The following is an 18982-nucleotide window of genomic DNA, read 5'->3' as shown; positions in this document are numbered from 1 at the left end:
GCAGTCGTGTGGCGTTTATCTTCACCACAGGAGCCGATATATATATATATATTTTTTTATCTCCATTTGTTTTAGAGGCTAAATCACTTCCTACTTAGATTTATACCTCAAATAAACACCCAGTGGCCACTTTATCAGCTCCACCTGCACAATCTAATCCAATCAAATCCAGCTGTTGTGCCATAAAATTTCTTTTTCTGCTGCCTATAATGGTCAGGTTTTCTTTTTGTCACATTAACAGAGGTGTTCACTCACTTCTATGTTTGGCATTGAGCTCATAGTTAGTGCTGCTGTTGGACTGGACTGCATTTCATTGACAGGTGTTTCCACTATTTTGCCCCCCTCATTGTATATAAATAGGGAGGACAAAAAATTTGAAACATGTAAATATAATGCAGTCCAGTACAAGACCTCTGCAAACTACAACCTCAGTAATAAACATAGAATTAAATTTACACATTCTCTGCATTGTAAACAAAAACTGAACATTATACACTTTCTTAAAAGGTAAAATTTATGGCAAAGCTGTTCCACTGAACTGCATTAGATTGTACAGGTGGAGCTGATAGTGGCCACTGAGTGTAGTTCTTATCAGTCATGCTTCTGACTGATAAGATGTGTGTTTCCTCTCCTGTTATTCTAAATTAATAATCTGTTAATTACATTATTTGCCTGTAACCACTGTCGAGTAATAATCATGTATCCCCAGAAATCCAAATTTCCAGAAAATGAGAAAAGTAGGTGTTTTAGCAGTTGAGAGAGCCATTTGTTTTCAGGATACTCAGGGTCGCTGAACTTATTATGCAAACAAAAGTAATGTAAGTTATGACGTTTCTGACCCTAAAAAGCACACTCAAAAGACGCATCTACTGTATCTTTGTGATTCTGTGTCTCTGTAGGAGCCTCTGGAGCAGAAATATCCAAACCTCTCACACCAAGCACTGAGCCTCATGAAGGTAATGGTGTACTTTTACCTGCAATGTGACAGAGCTGTTTGTGTTCTGTTTGTGTTGTGAAGCGACTTGCTGATATAACGTGCCGGGAGATCTGGCTTGGTTCTCTTGCAATAAGAAGGACCTGAAATCCTTACAGCGAATTAATTTTTAAAGACAGAATATGATCGCTGTGTGAGCTGGCTGCAGATCCTGATTAGTGCTTCCAGAAGACGCTTTAGTGAATACAGGTTTAGACAATCATTTATTTTCATGCATGCACTTGATCTCACTGAATATCTAAGTTACTGTTCCTTCTTTAGAGCTATAAGTCTTAGAACTATATTGGGAATAACTTCTGAGAACTTCTTGCTTTCAGTCGATTTGAAACTAATCAGCCTCACTTGAATTTTAGAATATTTTGTCAAGCAGCGAGTCGTATCCATGAGCTCAGAAGAATGTCTGGCAGCCGTCTGACTTCAGTGTTTTTCTTCTCATAATTCAAGATAAGAAAACACCAACTTGTGTAATGTTTGCCTCCACAAATAGCCAGAACTAGAGCTTAATTATGAAGATGAGGCGAGTGACTCTTTCCATGCTTGCATAATTCTGGTTATGACGGCCCGGCCCTGACCTACTCTGTCTCTTTATCTTTTTTTTTTTTCTCTAAACGACAGGGCTGTCTGAGGATGGACCCGTCGGAGCGGCTGACGTGCGAGCAGCTCCTCGAACATCCCTACTTCGACAGCTTTCGGGAAAAGAGCGAGAGCACCACCAGAGAGCACGAACGCTCCATCAATAAGAGGACACGTTTACCCCGCAAGCACCTCCCACATGGGGTACGCAACTTTTTACACCAACATTACAGTCAGGGGATGAGCCGTATACTGGTTTGCTGATTTACCAGGATGATCTGGGCCTTTTATTCAACATTAAATGTTAGATATTGGACAGTCACATTGTCCAATATGATGGAAGACTCTGACTATAGCTGCACAAAAACAGCATGTTTAGTCATTTAATTATGCAAATATGATTCTTATGAAGTCTCTTTGGTAAAAATTCCCCTCAAAAATGTCTCAAGTAAAATGTAGTAATGTCTTCCAGTGTTTCCTGACTGGATATTTATTGTCGGTCAAATTTTTTTTAAAGAGCAGCCAACCCGAAAATAATTTTATCACTGTGAGTTTCAGAGTAGTTTTAGTGTCCCATGATGGTCTAAATGCATCCACAGGCTTAAGAGGCTTTTAAGAGGCAAAAAAAAATCCTGCAGGAGTCACTGAATACTGCTCAATTTTTGGCATGAAAAATGGAAAATGTAAAGATAATAAATATTGGCACAAAATATTGGTTATTAGCAGCTTAAACACAAAAATATCTGTATTGCTGCTGGCCTTCAAATGGCTGTATTGGTGAGAGAGACTCCTTTGACATTTTTTTTTCCTACTACTTTCTCTACTATTTTACCATGTCATGCAGCTGATGAATGGGATACTTAAATGTAGACGATCATCAAAGACTATGCATAATTTATGGCACTTTGATCATGTATGACAAAACAGGCAGTGTCTGAAATAGGAAACATGTGAGTTTTCCATTTAATTACCATCACAATTCTGCTGCAGCAACTCAGTGCACTCTATTGTTGACCATTATGCAACTGAATAAATTGAAAAATGTTAGTTTTCCCACTGTCGCCGTTCTGTAAACCTCTGTGATTTTTCATAATTTGGTTAGAATGCCTGCATGGCCGAAAATAATCCTCCTTTTCCACAGCAGTTCTGCTACTTTAGGGGAAAGTCAGCTGAAAACTATCATTTAATACAGCAAATGCATTAATCAAGTTGTAAAATGCGGCAAAGCGATCCGTTTGTGAAATTGCCTGACATTCCCTGACTTTTGTGTCTCCAGTATTTGCCACAGCTCACCAGCAGCAGCATCTTCCCAGCCCTGGACAACAAGAAGTACTACAACAACCTGCGCAAGTTCAACTATCACCTGCCCAACATCTAAGCTCAGCCGTCGCCCGCGGTGCCCCAACATCACCGTTTTCTGAAAATCTCAGGAAATGCAGCAGAGTCTGGTAGCACCTTGGTTTTACCACAAGCAAGAGGGATTGAACCACGCTCTTTTTTTTTTATTATTATTATTTTTTTTTTTCCACATTCAGTGTGTGGGGTGTCTCTTGTTTGTGATGTCAGTCTATGCACTATTCCCAAAATGTCCACTTCAAAGACAGTTGGTTTATGTATGTTGCCTAGATTTCGAGCTGATTTTGTGGTATTTCGCGTAACTTTGTGTAACGACGAGGAGCGACCTAACGGCTCCGATTGTAGCTGCTGAGTAGACTGGAGGTGAAACTGATAAATACTGCCTTGCCTGGTTTGCCAAAAGTATTTTTATATCTATAACGATGGACTCCTTGAGAGCAACATGTCTTTGGTAGTGCGTTTTATCTCGCTTAATTGACTGTCTCAAGTAAGTTATAATGTAGGAGGCAAACTTTGACCTTTTGTCAACTAGAGTGACCCGTGAGCATGCCGAGGAGCTGGAGATCACACAGGCAGATTCATTTTTGACAATAATGTTTATGTTATATCAGGAGTGAATACAATCCCTAACACACGTTTCCCATATTTACAAGGACGCAGTAGCAACAAAATCACATACTACACATTATCTCTGGAACTTTGGTGCTAAGGATGTTCACAGCCATCTCGCTTCTCTCGGATATTTTTACAAATGCCAAAACTCATCTTAAGGGATTTGTTTCACAACCTCCTGAATACTTCAAATCCTCAGCCTTTTCACAAATTTGTTTGTCTCTGTGTACCCATATATGGAGTAACCTTTAATACCTTGAATGTTGAGAATATAATAAACTATATAACAGTTAATTCTGTCAAACTTTTTTTTTTTATGTCAGCATCATAAAGTGCAAGTTCAACTTTTGCTCCTTTTGAAAATTTTGTTTCTTTTTAGAGCCTTGCTTCTACCTCAAGCTCAAAGCTGCTAGATTAGCTTATTTCTTCATTGAATTTTCCCCACAGTGCTGCGCTCCACACACTTAAAGATTTAACCACAGCGGCAGGCTTTCATCCTCGTATTCATGTGGAAATAATCTCAGTCCAAAAGACCAGTACATCTGACAATCAAAGCCCTGGATGCTCTAGTGTTTCCTTTTTCAAGTTTTCTGCTCTGAAAGCCTTCAAAAGTGTCCATACTTTTAAAATAAAAACACACTCTCTCCTAAACAGAGAGCAGTTTTCGCAGTCATTCAAGGTCCAGTGCTATGTCCAGACGTGGAAGTGCCGTCTGCAGCCTCTCAACAGTCTTCTCTCGATCTTTGATCCCCGGCAGATCACTGAGGAACAGATACTCCAGATTCCTTTGGGAACAGAAGGAAAAGAATTTTTTTTGGATGATTTTTGCTTCCTGGACAGCATCGACAGTCTGAAATTGGCCACCTTGTGAATTAAAACCCCACCTGAGCTTGTGCAGGGCGATGACGCCCCTATCCGTCACGTTTCCGCACGACACGATTTCCATCATGTACAAACTCTCCTGCAGGTTCTCGATGGAGCTCAGCCTCTCCAGGCAGGTGTCCTCGATGTAGATACACTTGTTGAACTTGATTTCCTCCAGGTATTTCAAGCCATCTGGTGAAGGAGCACAACAAAAGCATCCCTTAGCATAGTATTAGTTGGTTCATTTACATAGGGAAAAAGGAGCACATGGCACACCGACTAAAACTGTGTGGACTCTGGCTCTAGAAAAAAAAAAAAATTGGGAGTGCAGCAGCCAACAAGGTCAGAGGCAGTGCACTATCTCACTGCCTGGTGTAAAACATCCCTGGCACTTGCGTCACATTTGAATAATCAGTCTGGGAGAAACGTACTTTCACCCTTGGCTTCCCTTTCTTGTTAACATGGGAAGGTATCACTTTCAGTTGAACCTGCCAGGCCAAACTCATGTTAGTAATTGATACTGAATGCAAAATTAAAGTTACCTCCACTAATTTTAGATACACTGCTGTACATGACATGCACACAATGAGAGCAGACATGAGACTGCGTATTTTTTTAAACATATTGAGTTACGTTCCAGTGATCAGCCTTGTTACCCTCCTGTGGATTTCGTGTACCAGCGGCTTCTCACACCCGTCCAATGTTTGTAATTGTACTGGCGGGAGTACATGCACACAATGACAAAAGGACAAGGACTGACCTAGATGGTCAAACCCTCGGTGCATGATGCAGGATTCAGTGGCGTCAATTGCCTGGATCTTGTATCTGCCCAGAGGTCCAGTGGGCAGCCCGTTGTAGTCGTGATGCCAGCGCTCGAAACCCTGAAACCTCACTTTGGCACCGCACCTCAGCAGCCACTCTGACGCAGCTCGGTCCGGACCCACGGCTTCGATCCTCTCATAATCCACCCTGCACACATCACAAGCCATCAACTAATAATTTATTTATTATTTTTTGAGTAAAAAATGACAAAGGCTCATTTAAAGTTACCAAAGAGTGAATTGTTTCCTTAGAAAAAAAAAAAAGGTAATTTTATACTGTTATATACCAAGAAAAGAAAGGTGTATTGTAGTAACCTTAGTGAAGCTGTAACCAGCAAATGTTTGGCATATTTACTTGATAAATAACATTAATTTTCAGTCAATGCACTAATTGATTAATCAGCTGAACGTTCCAGCAGCACTGAGGAGTTCAGATCAAAGGCAGATTATTAACAGCTGCCGGTTATTATTTTGGACGGGTGATCAGAGGACAGGACGAACTTGACATCAGGACAGTTACACCAAAATATTTACCGCGGGCTAATGTGAGTCAAAATGGCAATGTGCCCATCAGTCCCCTTGTTTAACCTGAGCAAATTACACACTGTTTATAGACTGACATTATACAGATTAGCTCATGACGAACTCGCTTAACGTTCAGGACAGGGCGTCTGCAAAGGATCACATGTTGTTATTTTTTTCCAACGTTAAATGAAATGTGAATATTTGTGAACACGTCACTTTTCCTATTCAACTAGTCACTGCAGGTAAATCCTATTATATTATTGGTCAAGCGCAGAGTAATGTTTTAGGAAGGAGTATGGTTACAGATTAAACGATTTTATAAGTAGAATTTAAAACTCTTCTCGTCACCTATAAAGCTCTTAATGGGCAGGCGCCGTCTTATCTGAAAGAGCTCATAGTCCCTTATTACTCTGCCAGAGCACTGCGCTCCCAAAATGCAGATTTATTGGTGGTTCCCAAAATTTCTAAGACTAGAACCGGAGGCAGATCCTTGCAATTCCAGGCTCAACGTTTGTGGAACAAACTTCCTATCTCAGTGCGGAGGGCAGATTCTCTCTCTACCTTTAAGAGTAGACTTAAGACCTGCCTTTTTGACAAAGCTTATAGTTAGGGCCGGCCCAAGTTAGTTATGCTGCTATAGGCCTAGACTGTCGGGGGACTTCATATCATGCTCTGAGCACTTTCCTCTTTTCTAATCTTCCTCTTCCCTCTTCTTTTCTTCTTCTTCTTCCTGTCCTCTCTATACCCCCCCTCTTTTCTTCTTTTCTTTCTTTTTTTTACTCAGTGCATGCTATTGTTCCTCCTCTGCCCCTTTGCTTTCGTTGTGCCTTTTGTGTCTTGTCTCGGTCATACTGTCCTGCTCATCCTGGAAGGTCATCCAGCTGCAGACGAGAGGGCTCGATGCTGCGTGTCACTTCCATCTAGATTACCTGTTCAGGATACCCTGCTGTTTCTGCTGTTGTCTGCTGTCCCAGTTTGTCCCTATCTCCCTGTCTCTGTCTCTTTGTCTGTCTCTCTCTCTCCCCTCCCCACCCAACCGGTCGAGGTAGATGACCGCCCGCCCTGAGTCTGGTTCTACCTGAGGGTTCTTCCCGTTAAAGGGGAGTTTCACCTCGCCACTGTCGCCAAGAGCATGCTCAGGAGGGAATCTGTTTTCCTTTCTACTGTAATTCACAGAGCGTGGTCTTTACCTGTAAAGCCTCATGAGATAACTTCTGTTGTGATTTGACGCTATATAAATAAAGCTTGATTGATTGATTGATTGATTATGAGCTGTTACAATAGCAGGTTAGAAAGCAAGGTGCTACTTTAATAAATGAAATCTTTTCCTACAAAACGTGGGACAGGTAAACGTATTTATTTTCTCCTGGTAAGTATGACGGGTACAGGTTAAGTATGTAATCAGGTTTTTACATCATCAGAAATGTTGACGAAGCAGAAGACCTTGATCCATAGTAACAAGACAAAATGAATGAATAAATGGATTTACACTGAATGATTATGTTGAAACTGAGATTAAGGCCTCATAAATTCACATTTTAGACTAGGATACTTAACCCTCCTATTACCTTTTCCTATTATAATTTGACCCCATTCAAATTTTAACATCTCTAAATATATGCTTAACATCTTTTTTTGGCTTCATATTTCATGACTTAACCTAATTTAGTGGGTAAAAATAAAGTTAACATATATTTTCAATGTTCTGGACACATTTTGTAGCTGTAGGTGTTTATAGGTTTTACATACATGTGCTTTAATTAGCCGGTTTGGATGACACTGAGGAACTATAACATGCCGTTTACAATCACCAAAAATATTTTCTTTTCTCAAATTTTGTTAAGGGCCCTAACCACTGATAGTTAATGTGACAAGAACTTGTAAGGGTTGGTGAACGGAGGAGGTTATGTTTTATGTAAGGGGCTATTTAGATAGTCGACAAGACACATAAACACATATACTGTGAATTTGGACATTGCCCACATCTATGCACATTGTATACATCGATGCACACTGGTTTTATTGGCTTTTTATCATCTATTTATCATCTGGGCGCTATTTATTTATTTATCATCTGGGCGCTATTTATTTATTTATCATCTGTTTATACTGTAAATACACTGTCGATGCACACTGGTTTTATTGTTTTTTTGCACATTGTTTTTTTTGCACATTGGTACTTAGATCTTTAGATCTCGAGGGTCATCTTTATTCTTTATTTTTGATTTACTTATTCTTTATTTTTGATTTACTTAATCTTGTACTCTGTGGATACTGCTGGAAACTGTGAATTTCCTTCGGGATGAATAAAGTATCTAACTAACTAACTAACTAACTAAACTTGGGTGACAATTTTTATTATAATGATTTCCAGGAGGTTTAAACTGGAGTTAGTAAATCTGAAGCTAAAGGGAGGGTTAATGGCTTTTAGGGCCTAATATTTTTTTAGAAACTGAAATCGGGACACTTTAAGGATCTGACGAGCCTGTTAATCCGTGGTTTGTGTCTGTGGGAGTGAGTGCGGAGCCAGGTGTAATCTGGGGGATTAGCGGCGCCTCACTTGTTGAAAACGGCGTTGAGCCAGCCCCAGAACTGCCTGCTGCCGCCGCCTCGGTGACACACGGCCGTCTGCGCTGCCTTGCTCAACAGCCTCATGCCTCACCGCTGGAAAACATTTCAAAAAACAAACACCTGACTTCTTAACCGCGTACTGACACAAATTCAGCGCAGCAACACCGAGGAAAGAGGCCTCACCTGTTCGCTCTCTGACGGGCTGTTTACATAGTGAACGCCGCCATGTCCGTTGGCCTCTCACCCGATGACGCAATGCGAACGTGCGCTCCCATTGGCTGGCGGCTGCGCGTCAAAGCGGGAGGGCGGAGTCACGTCTCTGCGTACAAAGACAGGGAGAGCCGCGGACAGAATGAGTTACTAGCGGCAGGACAGGAGGAAATACAAACACAGAAACTCAGGGGACTTTTGTCAGCTTTCCGTACGATGCAGAAGCTAATTTAGAGTGTTTTTAGATCGCAGTGAGAATGATCCGGATGCTGAGCGGCACGTCTCTTGCCGCTGTCCTCGCAGCGCAGCCCAAGCTCCTGAACAGCGTGACAGCCAGACACCTCCACGGGTACAGTATTACATTACAGGGAAATAAAGCAACGCAGTGTGGTGGCAGGAGTGCAGTTCAGGGAGTGCATGTAGTGTCATTATCATTATTATTTTTGCACAGTTAAAAGTTTGAGGAAAAGATCACTGCCTGCTCTCAGTCACTTGGCAACACTGGCAAGGACAGTCCCACCTCAAGGCAGATTGCATAACATTTCTACACTTTGCATAACCTCACCTATACCTTGTTGCATTGTTTGGCCACACAAGCTCATCATCTGTGTCAGCACTGCGTTTCCCTGTCAAGCAGCTTGGCTGTCATGTGTTGTTTGCATGTATTTTAACTTCTTTAAAAAAAAAAATCCAGTTTGACTAGAGGGTTACCTGTTGACAGTTCAATGAGAGCTTCCTTTTCCACTCCAAATTAGCCACTAGATTGATAAACTGCATTTTTAGGGTAGTGTCAGTGACCAAAAACTCTGAGGTTTAAGGCATTTTTGCATGCATTTGATTTTTGGGTGAACTGTGCCTTTAGCAGAGGAATGCACAGGGACATATGTTCCACATTATCTATATGGTCAAACTGCAGTCTACACTGAGAACAGCATACCCCACTTATGTAACAGAGCACCCACAAAGAGTAGGGTACAGAAAATTGTGAAACCAGATGCTTAGGAGTTATTCTTTTAATTTGACTGTTTCAATCGCCTTTTCACATATAACAGATAACTGGGCCTAATAATTTCATCATCGCAGTGGTTGAGGGATTAAATATGCTACAGTTTTAAGGAAGAGCGTCCGTACAAGTTGGTGCAAGTTCTGGCGGTTCTGCGAGCTATCTGGCATCAAATTAAGGATCCCAACGCTTGAAGCAATATCTCGGTGTACGAGATCCTTAGCATTTTTGAGCACATGTTCCTCTGTAGGAGACGATCCACCTTGTATGCAGGCCGAAAAGGGAACTGTGATCCCCAACACTCCCTTTTGCCTTTAAGTCTGGCATGAAGGCACAAAGCAGACTTGCATAATAGTTTTTCACTCTGCCTGTATACAATTATGGATAACGAAGCCAAGATGTTTGCCTGTTCCCAATATCCCGCAGAGTGCTGAGCGAACAGAAGAAAATGTTCTTTCAGAGGGAAATATTTCAATCTGTAAGCCCTCGTGTTGTTTACTGATTGTGTCATATTACATGGTGTAGTCAGTAGACTTGGATTGTTTGCATGCACTGTGGCCTGGCCCTCTAGACAATAGTAATTAGGTTTATAGGTGGGTATTTTCTGCTTAGACCAGTGAAAAAGCTTCTTCTCTATATGCCGGCTTGACTCCAGTTTTGATTTTCCTGAGAGATCAAAGGTCTGTGTGTTGCAGTTACAGTCAAACCAGTTGTGTACAGTTGGACATTGAACCACTGACCTAAATATTCCCCTCTGGCTTCTGCTCTTTACAGTCAGTGAACTTATAAAACCGAGTGTTTATCAGTGCCCACCTGAAAGTTGGACCGATTTCACATTTGTTTTTTCAGTTCGTATGACGTGGCCGTGGTGGGAGCCGGCATCGTGGGCCTGGCCACTGCCCGAGAGCTCATCCTGCGACACCCGAGCCTCAGCTTTGTCCTGCTGGAGAAGGAAAAAGAGCTTTGTAAGTTGAGTTTTGTTTTGTTTTTTTTCTGGAGAGACACCACAACAGCACGCAACAAGAACAAGAACACAATGTGCCCCGCAATGAAAAACTAATGTCTTATTCAAACTTCAACATCCCACGAGTCTCATTTAATTTACTTGGCTGAGGTAGTTTTGTGTATTGGGAGTTTGCCATGGTTTCTGAATTTTAACGAGTGAAGCTGAAAATAATCCCAAAATGGTTAAGCGTGGTTGTACCAAAAAAAAAAAAAAAAAAAAAAAAAAAGTCTGTTGGTGATTTACTTTGCATTTCTGGGCCCATCCTGTTGTTTGCTGGTGTATTTCTCTTGCCACAAAACTTGCCACATGTGGAGCACATGTCATCATGGCCACATTCCCAACGCAGCTACAAAAGAGTTTGACGACATTTTTTTTTTCTGTTATAAAACATCAAGATTCAAAGATACCTCAGAGCCAAACAGCAAAGGCTTCATTCTGGACTGAACATTTTGTGCTCATGTGGGAGAAACCCATTGCAGATACAGAGTCAGCAGTGCAAGTCCTCTTTTTTTTTTTTTTATCACAGATGATTATTAGCTGTTAATCATTTTAGTTAATAATATTATCCCACATGTGATCAACTTGCATGACTCGTCCGGCCGATGAGGGTAAGTTCCTTCATCCTCTGCTTGTGTAATTTCTCTGAACTTCTCTGTGCTGCTTGTTGAATCCCCAGCGGCGCACCAGAGTGGGCACAACAGTGGCGTCATTCACAGCGGGATCTACTACACCCCGGGCTCGCTGAAGGCCCGGCTGTGTGTGCGCGGAGCCACCTTAGCCTACGAGTACTGTGAGAAGAAAGGACTCCCATACAAGAGATGTGGAAAGGTCAGTAGCCTGTTGACAATTACTGCAGGTTTAATTTGGATGAGGGTTTTTTTTTTTTTTTTTTTTCTATGTTCAGGTACTCCACTTACATGGGCTTACATGACCAGTACATACATCATGTTGGAGTATGCACTCAGAAACATTTCCCAAAACAATCTTGAGCGTAACATTAAGTGCATTGCCTATTTCTCCACATACTTTTCCACGTAAAAAGCACCTTTTCTAATGAATATTGCATGTTTTCTATAAATATCCTATCAAAAGACTTCAATCAAAGGATCCTAATAAAAAATCTAAAGTATCTAACTGTAAATAGATAATCAAAAGACACACTATTAAACTTATTAGACAAATGACAGTGGAACATTAAATGAATTTTATTATAAATTTCTTACTCAGTTATGTTAATAGGCTGGTTGATATGGAGAAAATCCAAAATAATGTTTGTCAGAATACCTAGGTATTGATATTGTGACTATATTGTACAGATAACTATTGATGCTTTCATAAGATATTTACACAAAAGATGCACAGGAGTTTTGATGAACAACCATCAGTGCAGCTCAAATAATCCAATATAAGGTCAGAAAATAGTATATTGTTACTGTAATGTAGTGTTTAAAACCAGGTTAAGACAACATGTATGTCATATCATGATATTAAGATATCCACATCCCAGACAGCACCTAGTCTCACATCACAGTATTGATACTACATAATTATATTACCCATCCCTACTTATGGTTAACATGCCATTTAGTGGATGATTATTTCCAAATGACCTTTATTATAGTGTGAGGGCATATACTTGTTGAGCCCCTAAGCTCAGTGGTGATGTTGCCATGTTGTGCAGCTGCGCAGGAGCTACAAAATATTGCTGTGTGGATCGCTGTGATCTCCCCGTACTGATCAGAGATACTGTACGTATGCCTGTCCAGCTTATTGTTGCTTTAGAACAAGAGGAGGTTCCCAGACTGAAGGCTCTGTACGAGCGCGGCCTGCAGAACAAAGTGCGTGACCTCAGCATCGTCGACGCCAAGGGGATCCGAGAACGAGAGCCGTACTGCAGGGTGAGAAATCCCCACACGCTTCATTTTCAATTGAATTTATTTCTTGGTTTTTATGCTGCTAAAATCATGGCATCGTAGAAGTCTGCAGGGGTGTGTGAGAGCTTTATTGTAAATCGTCCTTCCAGGGTATAATGGCCTTGGATTCACCCTACACTGGCATTGTGGACTGGAGGCTGGTCGCTCTCACGTACGGCAAAGACTTTGAAGAGGCAGGCGGGACCGTGGTGACTGAATATGAGGTTGATGACATCGCCGTGGCCAAGGAAAGCCCAGCTGGTAGCTCCGAAGGTAGCAAACAGGGCATCACCGGTTATACAGAGTAATGCATCATCCTTAGAGTTACTGAAGTTCCTTTTTAACACATATCTTTTTTTTTTTATCATTTTCAGGACTGAAATATCCAATAGCAATCAGAGACACAAAGGTAAGATGTTTGTGAATGACAGGTAAATGCAAAACATGGGGCTCTCTGAACTTCCTAATCCTAATACACTTTTTCCGACTCCAACTGAGACAAGATGTTCGATACCATTTTCACCTCTGTATGTCCAGTGGTTCAGTTCCTGTGGGTAGCATTTCGTGTTAGCTTAGCATAAAGACTTGAAGTCTATAGGAGTCATTAGCCTGGCTCCGTCAAAGTGAAAAAAAACAAACTTTACAGCAACTCCAAAACTTAAATCCAAGACGTTTATTTCAAATCCACATGATCCACTGTGTAAATAAGACAGCTTCAGAGGTGCTGTAAGGTTTATTGTTTCACTTTGACAGAGCTAGGCTAACGACTCCCATAGACTTCAAGTCTTTATGCTAAGCTAAAACAAAATGCTGCCCAGTGGAACTGAACCACTGGACGTACAGAGGTGAAAATGGTATCAAACATCTTGTCACAGAAAAGGGGTATTTTTCCCAAAAGGTTGGAGTATTCCTTTAACATGTGCACTTGTTGCCTGTGCTACTTTGTTTTGAAAGGGTAACGAGGTGAGGTGCCGCTACGTCCTGACCTGCGGGGGCCTGTATTCAGACCGCCTGTCCCAGATATCCGGATGCAGTCCGGAGCCACGGATCGTCCCCTTCAGAGGCGACTATCTGGTGCTGAAGCCAGAGAAACACTATCTGGTCAAGGGCAATATCTACCCTGTAAGTCCTCTGATAAAGAACCGTACATCTCCCACTAAATATATGTTCAACCTCAACTGATTCTCTTAACGAAGAAAGTTCACACACTGTCTACATGTTCCAAAAGTTTAAATGATTTAATTTCCCAGGAATGCATTGTGTAATGTCAGACAAGTTAACCTCACCCTCCTCAGACCTAAATTTCTTATTCTAAATGGTAAGGTGGTGCAGATGGTGGCTAAAAAAATTTCACAACCAGTTGAGTCATCGTTGGGGACTTCAGTTTTCTCTGCAATTTCTCTCCCAGCACCTGAAATTAATTTTGGTCAGTTCTGCAGCATAAACAGTGTTCCCGCTCCGCTTCAGCTGTAAAATCCCCCTGACTTTTCCAAGACTTTCCGCAACCACATGATGTTTTTTTTTCCCACGATCAAAATTTTAAACACAACTCAGGTCTTTTATGCTTTATTCTGCAGGGGAAGTCAACATAATCTGAACACAACGGGCTGATAAATCTGACAAAACTTGCCCCGATGATATTTATTAAAATCCCTGACTTTCCCTGTCTGGAGTAAGTTTTTTCAAAATTGATGAGGTATAAGACAGGTACTTCTTTACCTGCAGTAAAAATCTCCATTAGTCCAGATTGAGCTACGAGTGTGCACATCACCCCAACCCAGTCTTTAGATTTTAACATATCACAACAGATTTGTGAGAGTGGCTCTTTGGGGTCATTGAAATCACATCACATTATTCTGTCCTAGAATAGATTCATTTACTGCAGTAAAGCTTTTTTTTTTTTTTTTTTTTTGCAGGTGCCCGACCCTCGTTTCCCCTTCCTCGGAGTCCACTTCACTCCACGGATGGACGGCAGCGTTTGGCTCGGCCCCAACGCCGTCTTAGCCTTCAAAAGGGAGGGCTACAAAGTTTATGACTTTAACCTCCGAGATTTTGCAGATGCGCTCTCATTCAGGTAAAGTGCGGCAGTCATCTTTGCTTTTATTACTCTGTGGAACAGTGAAGAGTGCCATATAAATGATGATAGAGATTATTAAGAGTATGCTGTTGCTCTCACCTTCTTTATACTCAGTTATATCATAATCAGAGTAACTTAATTTCTAATAAGATGAATGTTATAGATCCCGGGGGGAAACTGAGTCACTGCAAACAGATCCAACAAATAAATCACCAAAAAATATCTCACCAAACAATACCCCAAAACAAACACGTGTGTTCAAGAAGGAGCAGAAAGAAGCAAAAAACTTATCTGGTCCTTTCTGCAAATATTTATGACATAATTATTGGAGACAACAAAATAAAGGCCCTGCTTTTTTCCCTTTTTGTTCCCACCTTTCAAGATCCTCTATTTTATATTTGCCCATTAATAATTGTTTGTAGTTGCATTTGAATTTTTTCAATTTTGTCACACTTTTTTGCCACATAAAGACTATTCCCAAAGGTTACCCCACAGACTGATATGCACATGCTTTTAAGAGTTGCAGTTGCAGACAGTTGGTTGCTTTAAATTAAATTTCCCTCTTAAATCATAAAAAAAAAAAATCAAGTTATAGTGTGGTAAGAGGAATTTGTCTTAGTGGTAGCGGTGCAGTAAGATAAGACAGCGCTCACACTGACTCAGAAATGATCTAATTATTATTGAATTACTGCCTCACAAAACTACTAATAATGCAGCCGTGTCATGTGATTCATCATATTTGTGTTTCTTTGACAGGGGCCTGCAGAGGCTGGTGATGAAGAACATATCGTACGGAATTGGAGAGATGTACAGAGGCATTTACATCAACGCACAAGTTAAAATCCTGCAGAAGTACATCCCTGAACTCTCTTTGAGTGATGTGCTCAGGTATAGCACCATAGAAATATATGTCCATTAATTTGTGAGGGGAAAAAATGCTCACATTTGTTTTTAGGTGTGCTGATTCAGGAGGGGATCGGGGTCTAACTCAATGAAACACGTGATAAATCTGATCATTTTATTCACCAAGCACACATTGAAATGATCAAAAATACGACCAAGACATTGATAATGCAACAAATTACAATCACTGTTTGAAATAATTGTTGTTAATTGTTTTTAAAGTAATCAGGTCAATATGCTTTGAACCCTCACATTATATTAAGTGAAAATAAAATCAATTGTGCTGTTTGCTGCAACTGAAAAATAACCTTCCCATTGCTACTGTATCGGGTACAGTGACGTTTCTTCAGTTCAGGTTTGGTTTTTAAAAATGGCCAAAAAGAAACCGTATTCTTAAGAAACTTGTAAGTCGGGTATTGGTTTGAGATATGAAGGCGACATCGTGCATGATATCGCTAAGAAGATCTTGTTCAAAGATACGAACCGCTGTTTTGAAAGAGAGAGCAAACTCGATCTGACCTGAACAGAAAGTGAAAGTTTCTAGAGAAAGCTATTTCTTTTTGGCCATTCATTGAACTTGTTACTGAAGCAACTGAAAGATATTTTTCAGCATCAGTAAAAGTTGTATTTATTAACAATATGAGGGCAGTTGTTTCTCTTATACAAGATTAGTAATTTGATGGGTGAGTCAACCTGGCCAGTTTCACCTCTGTACGTCCAGTGGTTCAGTTCCTGTGGGTAGCATTTTGTATTAGCTTAGCATAAAGACTTGAAGTCTATAGGAGTCATTAGCCTAGCTCCATTAAAGTGAAAAAATAAACTTTACAGCAACTCTTAAACTTAATTCCAACATATGTATTTCAAATGAACATGTTACACAGTGTAAATAAGACAGCTTCAGAGTTGCTGTAAGATTTATTTTTTCACTTCAATGGAGTCAGGCTAATGACTCCCATAGACTTCAAGTCTTTATGCTATGCTAACACAAAATGCTACCTACTGGAACTGAACCACTGGACATACAGTCTCAATCTCGGTAAATCTGAAAAGGGGTATTTTGAGTATTCCTTTAACGTTACTTTAATAACTAAATTATCAATACATACATTTTTTTCACAAACCTAAATACTTCTCAGTGATTCCAAACTTTTGAACGGTATGTGTGTAAGTTCAGCGACACAAGGGAGAGAAACATCAGCTCATGTGGACTGGGGAAAATGATTTAAGAGTGTCGGGTTTGTTTTGTAAGCCTGTTTTGTTTCCTCGCCCAGGGGCCCTGCAGGAGTCCGAGCTCAGGCCCTGGACCGGGATGGAAACCTGGTGGACGACTTTGTGTTTGATGGTGGCGTCGGGGATGTGGGCAGCCGCGTGCTGCATGTGCGCAACGCTCCCTCGCCCGCGGCCACCTCCTCGCTCGCCATCGCCGAGATGATCGCAGACGAGGTGGAGAGCCGCTTCACGCTGTAGAGAGAGAGAGAGAGAGAGAGAGGAAACCAGAACACCACATGTGCCAGCTTGAGTGAAGCGCCACAGCTGTTTTTTACTGTCACTACCTCAGCATCACTGTCATTACAGAGCGCACAAACGTCATGTTTAAATAAAGGTCAAGCCTTCATTTAGGAGGATAAAGTAATATCTTTTACAATTACTGCTGTGAGGTAGTTTTAGTCAAGTTGTTCCATTTTTAGTTACTTCATGTTTTTACTCCATAAATCTACATTTTTCTACACTACATGTAAAAGTAAGAGCGGTTACGAGTTACTCTTAGTGAGAAGATGTTTTCAGCTTTAATAATGAAATCGCCAATATGACCAATCCAAATTAAAGTACAGCCATCACTGACCCCTTCAGCCTAGAGCAGCGTGTCAAAAATAACACGTCTGACCTGTGAAGGACTAAGAATATATCGAATGTGTACTTTTATTTTTGATACATGAGAACTTAGACATTTTAATTGGGGAACTTTTAACAGAGGATCATTTTATCAGGATATTTTTGCTTTCACTTTATGAATTTATGTGTTTATTCCACTTGTGACTGTATGAAACTGGACAGTGAAATGCCCCTGAGCTATAAGATTGATGTCTGCTTTATTATTGATTATTTTTATGGATTATGCCAGTTTGTGGAAATATACACATTACAGTTATGGGCATTTGTCAGATTTTTCTGATGATGCTGATAATAACAATTTCACCATGAAATACATTTTGAAAGAATCTCAAGACTAAATATTCTAGTCTTTATGATTTGACATTTATTTTTAAGGTTAACTGAGTAAACTGTTCCCTTTTAAAATGACTTGTGTGTGTTTGTGTGTGTGTGTGTGTGTGTGTGTGTGTGTGAATGGGTGGGAGGGTCAATGTCATGTAATTCTTTTGGAATCTGCTTTCTGCTGAATAATCTTTCAAATGAAATGCACAGACAGACATTGTCAGCTAATTTTCCTGCACAGTTAGTGTCTCTTACTGTCATGTTTTCTTCGGCAGCATCATTGTCTGACAGATGAATGTTCAGGGGCGGTTTTTCCCATTAATACATGTTTTTTTGAATAACAAATATACTTATGTTTGGTCTTCATGCTATGCGATTTTTTTTTATTATTATTATTTCATTTTTTCCATGTTTAAGTCCCACTGCTTCTGTGGGTAAACCATAGCACTTACACATAATGTCCACAAGGGGGCAGACCCACAGAAACAGATGTGCGCACAAAATAATCCAAAATTTGATGCCATCAGTTAAACCACGTCTGTCTAATGTTTCTACAGTGATTGCTTGTGTATATGGCATGAAAATAAAAAAAGCCTTTTGCATTAAGTTGCTCTGCTTGTCTTGTATATGAGGTGTTATTCCTTCATTTATGAGGATAAAAAGTAATGCATCGATTACTTTGGTACTTTTCTCAATAATTCACTTGTAGTATTGTTACTGTATATTTGCTTTTACTCTTTCAATTCAAACTAAATCTACATTTTTCAACAGTGTATCCTGGGTAAAGAAAGGGTGTGGTTACTCTGAGACATGTTCATCACAGAAAAAAAGTCCACAGGCTCCACGCCTTGATGTTGTGATTTAGTTTGTTCCACTATTTCTCAGCAAGAGGTGCGAGGTTCGCGTGGACAGCAGCACAGACACAGGCAATAATAATAATGGCTCTCTGGAGAAGCCACTTCTATATCTTCAGAGTGGATCCTCATAACCCCACACAAGTTAAACACCTGGGAATCCCCACCAGCCAGTCAGAGGTGATGAAGCTCCTTGGATGAGAGGTGAAACATCTTCAAAGATCTACAGACAAGCCCCGCTGCCCTCGATTCAGCTCTGCTTGGATAACCATGAGCGTGAGAATCTTCACAGACACACCTCACACCCGCTAATTGGTGCCCTGACCTTGGGTCCAACCCAGGTGCCCAAACCTCTACTCCCCCGTGGCTACACAGGTGTTCACTGCAGCTGCACAGCTCCCCTTATCTGCAGCACCCATCACCAAGCACATCCCACACATCAAGGGCAGCCATGAGTGTCCATCGCCTCCACAACAGGTGCAAACC

General features: G+C 40.8%; 3 protein-coding genes across 4 annotated transcripts in view; 2 read left to right on the top strand and 1 right to left on the bottom strand.

Annotated features, from left to right (window-relative positions):
* The window catches only part of cdkl1 (cyclin dependent kinase like 1 (CDC2 related kinase)), an 11511-nt gene extending 7618 nt beyond the window's left edge, over positions 1 to 3893 (top strand). Inside the window, exons 7-9 of the mRNA XM_030044039.1 lie at positions 900 to 956; positions 1610 to 1771; positions 2844 to 3893. Of these exons, the coding sequence (XP_029899899.1) occupies positions 900 to 956; positions 1610 to 1771; positions 2844 to 2945 (321 nt within the window). The 3' untranslated portion in view covers positions 2946 to 3893. The remainder of the gene's footprint in view (positions 1 to 899; positions 957 to 1609; positions 1772 to 2843) is intronic.
* dmac2l (distal membrane arm assembly component 2 like) lies at positions 3501 to 8624 on the bottom strand. Of its 2 annotated transcripts, XM_030044054.1 has the most exons (5): positions 8500 to 8624; positions 8306 to 8409; positions 5160 to 5368; positions 4420 to 4591; positions 3501 to 4320 (listed from the first exon to the last, which is right to left on the bottom strand). In XM_030044054.1, exons 2-5 carry the CDS (start codon positions 8398 to 8400, stop codon positions 4206 to 4208), a joined length of 591 nt encoding a protein of 196 aa, XP_029899914.1. In that variant the 5' UTR covers positions 8401 to 8409; positions 8500 to 8624; the 3' UTR covers positions 3501 to 4205. The 2 variants fall into 2 exon arrangements, with proteins under 2 accessions (XP_029899914.1, XP_029899915.1); XM_030044055.1 differs by lacking the exon at positions 8500 to 8624 and having other exon boundaries at positions 8306 to 8475.
* A 159-nt stretch (positions 8625 to 8783) lies between these two features.
* Positions 8784 to 18248, top strand: l2hgdh (L-2-hydroxyglutarate dehydrogenase). The gene is made up of 10 exons (XM_030044035.1): positions 8784 to 8875; positions 10379 to 10494; positions 11212 to 11363; positions 12302 to 12433; positions 12559 to 12721; positions 12823 to 12857; positions 13403 to 13570; positions 14365 to 14522; positions 15282 to 15413; positions 16700 to 18248. The coding sequence occupies exons 1-10, from the start codon at positions 8784 to 8786 to the stop codon at positions 16893 to 16895; spliced, it is 1344 nt and encodes a 447-aa protein (XP_029899895.1). The 3' UTR covers positions 16896 to 18248.
* Positions 18249 to 18982: the final 734 nt, after the last annotated feature.

The sequence above is a fragment of the Myripristis murdjan genome, chromosome 22, assembly GCF_902150065.1.
Source record: "Myripristis murdjan chromosome 22, fMyrMur1.1, whole genome shotgun sequence".
In the NCBI taxonomy this organism is placed as follows: Eukaryota; Metazoa; Chordata; class Actinopteri; order Holocentriformes; family Holocentridae; genus Myripristis; species Myripristis murdjan.
This window is presented reverse-complemented; position numbering and strand designations above follow the sequence as displayed.

Bases quoted from the DNA above. Each gene is read 5' to 3' on its own strand.
- l2hgdh (XM_030044035.1), top strand. From the start codon at position 8,784: ATGATCCGGATGCTGAGCGGCACGTCTCTTGCCGCTGTCCTCGCAGCG. The intron at 12,434-12,558 runs GTGAGAAATCCC...TCGTCCTTCCAG, and splicing joins AACGAGAGCCGTACTGCAGG to GGTATAATGGCCTTGGATTC. The intron at 12,722-12,822 runs GTAGCAAACAGG...TATCATTTTCAG, and splicing joins CCCAGCTGGTAGCTCCGAAG to GACTGAAATATCCAATAGCA.
- dmac2l (XM_030044054.1), bottom strand. From the start codon at position 8,400: ATGAGGCTGTTGAGCAAGGCAGCGCAGACGGCCGTGTGTCACCGAGGC. The intron at 5,369-8,305 runs GTGAGGCGCCGC...TGATGTGTGCAG, and splicing joins CTCAACGCCGTTTTCAACAA to GGTGGATTATGAGAGGATCG. The intron at 4,321-4,419 runs GTGGGGTTTTAA...CTGTTCCCAAAG, and splicing joins ATCGCCCTGCACAAGCTCAG to GAATCTGGAGTATCTGTTCC.